The sequence below is a fragment of the Crocuta crocuta genome, unplaced genomic scaffold, assembly GCF_008692635.1.
Source record: "Crocuta crocuta isolate KB4526 unplaced genomic scaffold, BGI_CrCroc_1.0 scaffold55, whole genome shotgun sequence".
NCBI classification, from domain to species: domain Eukaryota; kingdom Metazoa; phylum Chordata; class Mammalia; order Carnivora; family Hyaenidae; genus Crocuta; species Crocuta crocuta.
The window spans coordinates 563,229-570,891 of NW_027530512.1; the positions used below are offsets into that span (position 1 = coordinate 563,229).

General features: G+C 44.7%; 1 protein-coding gene across 5 annotated transcripts; it reads right to left on the reverse strand.

The window, feature by feature from the left end:
* Positions 1 to 6: 6 nt before the first annotated feature.
* On the reverse strand, positions 7 to 4,359 carry SRSF5 (serine and arginine rich splicing factor 5). Of its 5 annotated transcripts, none has more exons than XM_077767097.1 (8): positions 4,081 to 4,359; positions 3,275 to 3,420; positions 2,929 to 2,999; positions 2,702 to 2,800; positions 2,343 to 2,412; positions 1,039 to 1,112; positions 439 to 549; positions 7 to 350 (listed from the first exon to the last, which is right to left on the reverse strand). In XM_077767097.1, the coding sequence occupies exons 2-8, from the start codon at positions 3,398 to 3,400 to the stop codon at positions 86 to 88; spliced, it is 816 nt and encodes a 271-aa protein (XP_077623223.1). In that variant the 5' UTR covers positions 3,401 to 3,420; positions 4,081 to 4,359; the 3' UTR covers positions 7 to 85. The 5 variants fall into 5 exon arrangements, with proteins under 5 accessions (XP_077623223.1, XP_077623222.1, XP_077623220.1 ...); XM_077767096.1 differs by having other exon boundaries at positions 7 to 353; positions 4,210 to 4,358; XM_077767094.1 differs by having other exon boundaries at positions 7 to 353; positions 4,206 to 4,358.
* Between the last annotated feature and the right edge of the window lie 3,304 nt (positions 4,360 to 7,663).

Genomic DNA, 7,663 nt, shown 5'->3' on the forward strand with positions numbered 1-7,663 from the left:
TACTTACCAGAATTTTTAAAAAGTATGGTTTGGGAATTTTTGTGTGTGTTTTTTAAAAAGGCCCCCAGGGCAAGTTATTTACAGTTTAATTGCCACTGTCAACTGATCTGGACCTTGACCGGGATCGAGACCTGGACCTCTGGCGATCCACAGATGCTGGAGACTTAGATCTACTTGAAGAACCACGTTTCTGGCTCTTTTCAGGCACAGGAGACCTACTAACAGAACGGGACTTGCTCCGGCTCCGGCTCCTGCTCCTAGACCGGCTGTAAGACTTGCGACTCCGGGAACGAGATCGGCTACGAGACCTAGAGGAACTCCGGGTTCGGGAACGAGACCTGCTGCGTGACCTACTAGGAAGGGGGAGACACAACGTAAGTGGCAGTTCCCTACAAACCTATCGACTGAAACGGTCTTAAAAATGTTAAAGAGAGGTACCTGTGCCTTTTGCTGCCTTCAATTAATTTGATTTTTCTCCCATTTATTTCCTTTCCGGAAAGTTTTTCAATAGCATTCTTTAAATCACCATAAGAGGCGAATTCTACCACCCTATAATAAATAAATAAATAAATAAATAAATAAATAAATAAATAAATAAATAAGCAAGCCCTTTATAAAGTCATATACAACTTGCAGCCTAGTTGGACTACATGTAGCAAACTAGAATACGTTCTCTGTGTATCTTTTTGCTCAGGCATCGTTGTCTTAGATCTTAATGGAGATCTAACAGCATTGCAACAAGGTGTCTCAACTTTTCCAAACAACTGACATTTTAAGTAGTTCCCGTTTGTGGAAGGCTTTCCTATGCACCATCAGATGCTTAGCAGCATCCCTGGCCTTTCCCCAGAGATGCCAGTGGCACCCTCGAGCAGTTACAAGAACCAAAACTGTTGTCTGGTGCTCCCTACAGAGCAAACTCATCCTGGAATGAGAACCACTGCGCTACAGCATGTCCAGATTTTACGTGCTCTGAAAACATTCACAGTAAAATTTTCGGTCTGTTTTAGAACGCTGTTATGATCTTCAACACACACTCACCCTTCATTTAATTTAGGTCGATGTGCATCCGCAAAGGTTACTTCCCCAGCTTGTCTCATGAAATCTTTGAGATCCTTAACACAAGACAATTGTGTCAAGCAAAGAAAAGGCAACTGGACACACAAACAATCACATGGTATAAAAAAACAAGACTACTGGAAGAGAAGATGTTAGATAAAGTACAAACATGGCATTTACCACACTTGTATTCTATCAGAATTGAAAAAATCATCAGGGCACGAAATAAGCAAAAAGCATATTGCTTTTAAGCAAAATGCTGGAGGAAATTCAGATTTTAATATTAAAGTAGTATTAGTCTATACTGAGCTCAATACATAAGGAAAAAAGCAAAACAAAAACAAGAAAACAAAACAAAAAAGAAACAGTACATATTTTAAAAGTAAAGACTAAAGTAGAAATTTTATATTAAAAAAAAGAAAACAGAACATTTACAAGACACCAGTTATTCTGTGCCCCATATGTCATTAAAAAAGTTTACTTTACCTTTATTATTATTTCCCTAGGCTAGTCAAGCGGCAAACCGTTAATCGGTCGGAGAAACCTTCATGACATATGCCCGACTGGCTCTTCGCCACCCACTTGAAGGACACTACCCAATCCATGGAAGCCTTTACTCGCACAGCCCTCCCTATTAGCCGACTACAGGCGATGCAGACTCGTTCTACTCTTGTGCAGTTACCAAGGACCACTTTACTGCGATCAGGATTCCAACGACCACCTAATTTCGTATCTTTCAACTCTTTCCGACCAGGACCTCTTATTCGGAAGCGTTACAGGAAGACCGCTCTCAACTTAGGGATCAGATCACGTTATCAACGCTCTGGGATCGCTGCAACCTGGCACTTCAAGGTAAGTGCACCGATTACGTCTAGACCGGCAAACACAGATCTAGAGGTGGCCAACTGATCACTGTAGGAGCTGACTGGCAAAGTCAACCAGGCCCAACCAAGAGTGACCAAGACAACGATTAGGATAACCCACAGGCACTCCTCGTCATAAGGCCAACGACACAGATAGGCTGGCAAATAAAGGGTTTAATATTTGGTTAAAATTGATTTTAAAACACAACAAAAATATCCTCAAAACATTAAACATTTGATAAATAATTATTAAAGTTGTAAACATCCCCCAATTACATTTAATTAAAATTTAAAATTACAATTAAGCCCCTTTTAAATTAATTAAAGATAAAATTACTTTTAATAAAACATAATAAAACATTAGCTACCCGTTAACTTTTAATAAGCCACATTAAAATAGCTCAAAACTGTATTTCAACAAACCTGCCAGCTGACTCTTGAAGATAAATTTTCAACTATAAGCCGATTTTCTGTTCTTACAGGTGGAGCATTTCTGAGGAAGAAAATGAGTACTCACAATGGAAGAAATGCAGCAGTGTGTACCTACTGTGTTGGACTGTGGGCAAGTTCAAGCAATGAGACAGAACGCGTCATTCAAAGGACTCCCATCAAGTTCCTACATTGTCTTACAGGACTTATCACGCAACAGTGGATTAACATGAAAAGGAGAAATGAGTACTTAGTAAGTTCCAGAATCACTTATCGCTAGAGATTCTTAAACGTTAAAAACGCCTCCTGTAGTAAAGATTGTGCAAAGCAGCCATCCACCGTCTAACACATACCGTCTATCATTTCGAGGTCTGCGACTACTAAAACGGTCAGAATAGCGTCCTCTACCTCTTCCACCTCGAGATCGAGCCCTAGCATGTTCAATAGTAACCCTACAGGAAGGGGGGAAAAAAAGACGTTGTTATCCCCACACAAGCCACAAGAGCTCTACTGTGAAAAATACCCCAGCCGATCTAGTCTATCCTACAGTGCTAACTGGTTACAAAACGAACGTTCTCACCTTTCACTGCAAAGTTCTTTACCATCAAGTTCATATACGGCATCATCTGCATCCCTGGGGTCCTCAAATTCCTAAAATGTAAATGGGGGGGGAAAAAAACCGCGCTTGATGTGGCCCAGATGTATTCCACATTTTAACAGCGCTACAAACGTGCGGGAGAACGACTATCTTAATGACAGCGACCAGGCGCGGCTTCCCTCCAACCAACAGCGTGGGGATCCCTCTAGAAAATTCCTGCTGTAAGAACGCACCAAGTTTGCCAAGGATACCCTACCTGAACTCCGTACACTAAAACACACCGCTCACCAAAACCTTTACCGACTGAACGATAGTTCTAAACACTTACCACAAAACCAAAGCCTCTTTTCAGATCAATATCTCTTATTCGTCCATACCCCTTGAAGAATCTTTCCACGTCCTTCTCCCTGGCCGCGGGATTTAGCCTCCCGATGAATACTCGACAGCCACTCATGATGTCCGGCTAGTGTTTTCCTGTTAGAAAATGATTCGATTGAAACAATACCAGTGAATGTCAGAAGAATGCCTGGTCAAGGGGTCAAAAACAGAAACGGCATAAAATAAAATGTTTACCCGGTGATGTTATAAACAAGATTGCCAAGAGTGCCTCTTATTAGGCCAGGTCCCTTGCAGACAAAATTAAAACTCGGCTCCCAACACGATCCTTCCCTGGGCCCAGACCGCAGCAACCGCAACGCCCACTGCCGCCTCTGGAACTGCGCAGCCGCACTCTCTCCCCGGCTCTTCTGGCCCCCTCCCATCTGCCGCAGTTAGGAAAGGCCGAGAAGTGCGGGCGGAGCCGACCCCGCCCTCCGCAAGGCCAGCCCAATGGCGACGGGCCGCGCGCGCGTCGCCGCCTCCCAGGAGCGTCACAGCGGGTGGAANAACCGCCCTCCTTCCACGCCCTCCCACGACTCCATGGTTCCGGAGTCAGTGTGCCCTCCCGCAGAAAGCCCTAGCCACACCCCCGAGCAAAGAGCTCGGCCCAAACTCGGGGGGGTTCAGGTAGTGAAGAGGTAAGGAGGCAGGGAGGGGCACACGACCCCTGTGTACAAACGACCAGAACCACGACCGCCCTTCCACCTTCGGTTCCCCTCAAACAACACCCAAAGGGAGACGTGCCCCAGCGCCCACCTCGAATAAACTGCGCTCATTGGACGCCGTCCTCCGCAAAGAGAGCAGCCCTGGCCACTCACGATCTGAGCGGCCATGAAGAAGCCTCGATCCGAGAAGCCTTTCCCTCAAAGTGAGTCACTCACCTACCGGACAGGATCTTTGGCAGCTGAGACCAGAGAGGTCCGTAGTCTGCGACGGAGCCGTCTGCCTCCTCGCAGACCAGGACTAAACTCGTCTACGTCTCTCCAAAACTGACGCACTTAGCTACTCCTGCGTTCAACAAAATGGAGGGCGCGCCCCTGCGTCACTTCCGGGACCGTCCCCGGGGACCTCCCCGCTGGATCCAGGGACTGACGTTTCCGCGGAGCCGGAAGTTTACGTGCAGTGGGGACCGCTTTACGGCGACCGCGCCAGCGACCTGCATCGCCGAGGGGCGGGGCCGAGAGGCGGGAATTGGCGTGGGTGTGGCGGTCAGGTGGCGGTTGGACGGGGTGCGGTTGAAGATGTTTGCTCCTTGAGTGGGACTCATCATTGTCTCTCCTATGAAGATGCGCCAGAGCGGGGACGCCTGGGTGGCTCAGTCGGTTGAACCGACTTCAGTTCGGGTCATAGTCTCACGGTTCGTGGGTTCGAGCCCCGCCATGGGCTTTGGGCTGACAGCTCGGAGCCTGGATCCTGCTTTGAATTCTGTGTCTTCCTCTCTCTGTGCCTCTCCCCTACTCTGTGTGTGTGTGTGTGCCTCTCTCTCAAAAATAGACATTAAAATTTTTTTAAAAAAATACGCAAGAGCAAATGACACTTCTTTATTAGCTGAAGTACTTTTTTTAAGATACCCGGAAGAGTATTGGGTAAGAGGAACCCAATTTTGCAAAGCTATTTGGCCATCTCTGATTTCCTTGCTTCCTGTAGTTTATGGATGTACTTTGGAGGAGGCGGCTTAGTGCACAAGTGAAGAGCTTAACCATACCATACCACTGACGTGTGGTTTATAGTGAGGAGACTAAGGCACTGCAGTATTTTTTTAATGGAAGATTTTTGCATCATGGAATATTGAAATTAGGACTACAGCTAGCAGGCCATCTTGCATTGAGGTCAGAACGCAAATTTCTGCACTAGAACTGAGCAGGTTGGAAGAGGTTCCAAGCTGCTTTTAAAGTCCGAATGGTATTTGGTTAGCCCTCCCTGTTCAGGTTTCCATAATGTAACACATAAAAGTATACCATGCCTCGGAAACAGAAAAGATTGTGTATTCAAAATGTGGGTGAAATAGCCTTACACGTCTCTAACGCTACATTTTCCCAGCAAAGTAGTCAGGCTTAGAAATTCAGACATGAAGAGAATGATTGTCAAAGGTTACTTTTCTTTAATGCTTTGAGGTGGAGCCAAAGGCTCCCCATTTTTCAGAGGTGCTCAGTATCTAGGGTTGCTGTTTGCAACCAAGTTACACAGAGATAAGTTCAGGAAGCCGCAAAGCTATTGTCCCTTAACTCTGACTTTCCCAGCCCTTAGAAACTTCAGGCTGGAACTTGTGTAGTTTTTACGGAATGAGCTCGACCATTTATACATTTGTTTATTTTAAAAAGACCCTGAGGCATAGGAACACATGTACCCCAATGTTCATAGCAGCACTCTCAACAATAGCCAAAACATGGAAAGAGCCTAAGTGTCCATCAACGGACGAATGGATCAAGAAGATGTGGTTCATCTATACGATGGAATACTACATGGCAATGAGAAAGAATGAAATCTGGCCATGTGTAGCAACATGGATGGACCTTGAGGGTGTTATGCTGAGCGAAATAAGTCAGGCAGAGAAGGACAAATACCATATGTTTGCACGTATAGGAGGATTAGGAGGAACTTAACGGAGGACCATGGGGGAGAAGAAGGGGGGAAATAGTGGGGGAGAGGGAGAGAGGCAAACCATGAGAGACTCTTGAATGCTGAGAACAAACTGAGGACTGATGGGTGTGGGGGGGAGGGGGAGATGGGCATGGAGGAGAGAACTTGTGGGGATGAGCGCTGGGTGTTATATGGAAACCAACTTGACAATAAACTATTTGTAAAAAAGAATAATAATTAAAAAATAATAAAAAGACCCTCAGAAGGTACATAGCAAAATTGTGAATTTAGTAATCTGTGGTGTGGGTAATGAAGGAGGGATTTAAAAGAAAATATGAGTTTGTTCAAAGAAAACACCTTTAGGGGTGCACTGGATGGTTCTTTGGGTTAAGGATTTGACCCTTGATCTCAGGGTAGTGAGTTCAAGCTCAGCATTGGGCTCTGTGCTGGGCATGAAGCCTGATTAGAAAATACCTTTAGCCACTAGCCTAATAAATCCTGGTATCTTGTAACATACAAATTGTCCCAAACTAGTACTTATTTAGTTGCACTTGTTTACTTTCTGTATAATTTTTTAAAAATTGGTCTTCTAGTTATTTTCTACATTTTTGGTTGACTGTGGAAGCAATTGCTTGTGATTTCACTCACTAAATGCTATTTTTGCTGCAATAACAAAGTAATCTAGAAAAAGTTTTCTCAGGAGTGAAAAACAGGAAAGATGGTGCTGTACACCATGAAAAAAAGTTGCGGTCTTCAGCCCACAGCATTTGATTTTCTTCAGGACTAATTTTTTTTTCTTTTAAGTAGGCTTGACACCCAGCATGGAGCCCAAAACGGAACTTGAACTCTTGACCATCAGATCAAGACCTGAGCTGAGATCAAGAGTCGCTTAATGGTCTGAGCCACCCAAGTACCCCAGGACTAATTTTTTTTATAATGCTTGCTGATCTTAAAAATAAGGGGTGCCTAGGTGGCTCAGTTGGTTAAGCGTCCGACTTCAGCTCAAGCCACGATCTCACAGTTTGTGGATTCCAGCACCTCGTCGGGCTCTGTGCTGACAGCTCAAAGCCTGGAGCCTGCTTCCGCGTCTCTCTGCTCCTCCCGCACTCATGCTCTGTCTCTCTCGCTCCCTCGCTCTCTCTCAAAAATAAACATTTAAAAAAATTTTTAATCTTAAAAATAAAACAATTATTTGACCATCAAAATGGGTTTATTCAGGAATAGTGGAGAGTTGTCATTCGGGACACACAAGCTACAGAAAAACCATAGACACATCCAAAAGGGAGAAGAACAGCGTATTTTTGGAGAAGCAGGAAGAATTTGGGACTGATTGTTTTGAAGGAAAGTACAGTTTGTTGGAGAAAAGCACGGTTTCTCATTGGCTAAGTTGCAGGGGTAGTTGTTTTCTCATAGAAGATGCAGTGTACACCTTTTCTGTATGAGGGACTGTCATGATTCTATCCTCTTGAGATTGCTTCTGTCGGGGTCTGTAACCGACTTCTTCCTGTAATTGCAGAGGAATGGCTCGGCTCCCACCACCAGCCTCCAGGCTCCCTTCATTAGTTTTCCCAAGGCCTTTTCTCTTGACTTGCTTAGTATTAAAAAGTTTGTCATTTCCACGAAGGTAATTTTTCATTAGTAGTGCCTAGTGACTTAATCTACTGGCTTTTTAAATGACTTTTTGCAATATTTGTTTTTTCCATGGCGCTTGCTTAATAAGTCTTCCAACCAGCTTGTTTCTTGCCCATTCCTCCATTAA

What these genes read in the sequence shown, in the direction of transcription:
- SRSF5 (XM_077767096.1), bottom strand. Translation starts at nt 3,400, where the DNA reads ATGAGTGGCTGTCGAGTATTCATCGGGAGGCTAAATCCCGCGGCCAGG. An exon ending in CTTCAAGAGTCAGCTGGCAG is followed by an intron (nt 1,113 to 2,342) that starts GTTTGTTGAAAT and finishes TCTTGTGTTAAG; the next exon opens with GATCTCAAAGATTTCATGAG. An exon ending in GAAGGCAGCAAAAGGCACAG is followed by an intron (nt 354 to 438) that starts GTACCTCTCTTT and finishes CCCCCTTCCTAG; the next exon opens with TAGGTCACGCAGCAGGTCTC.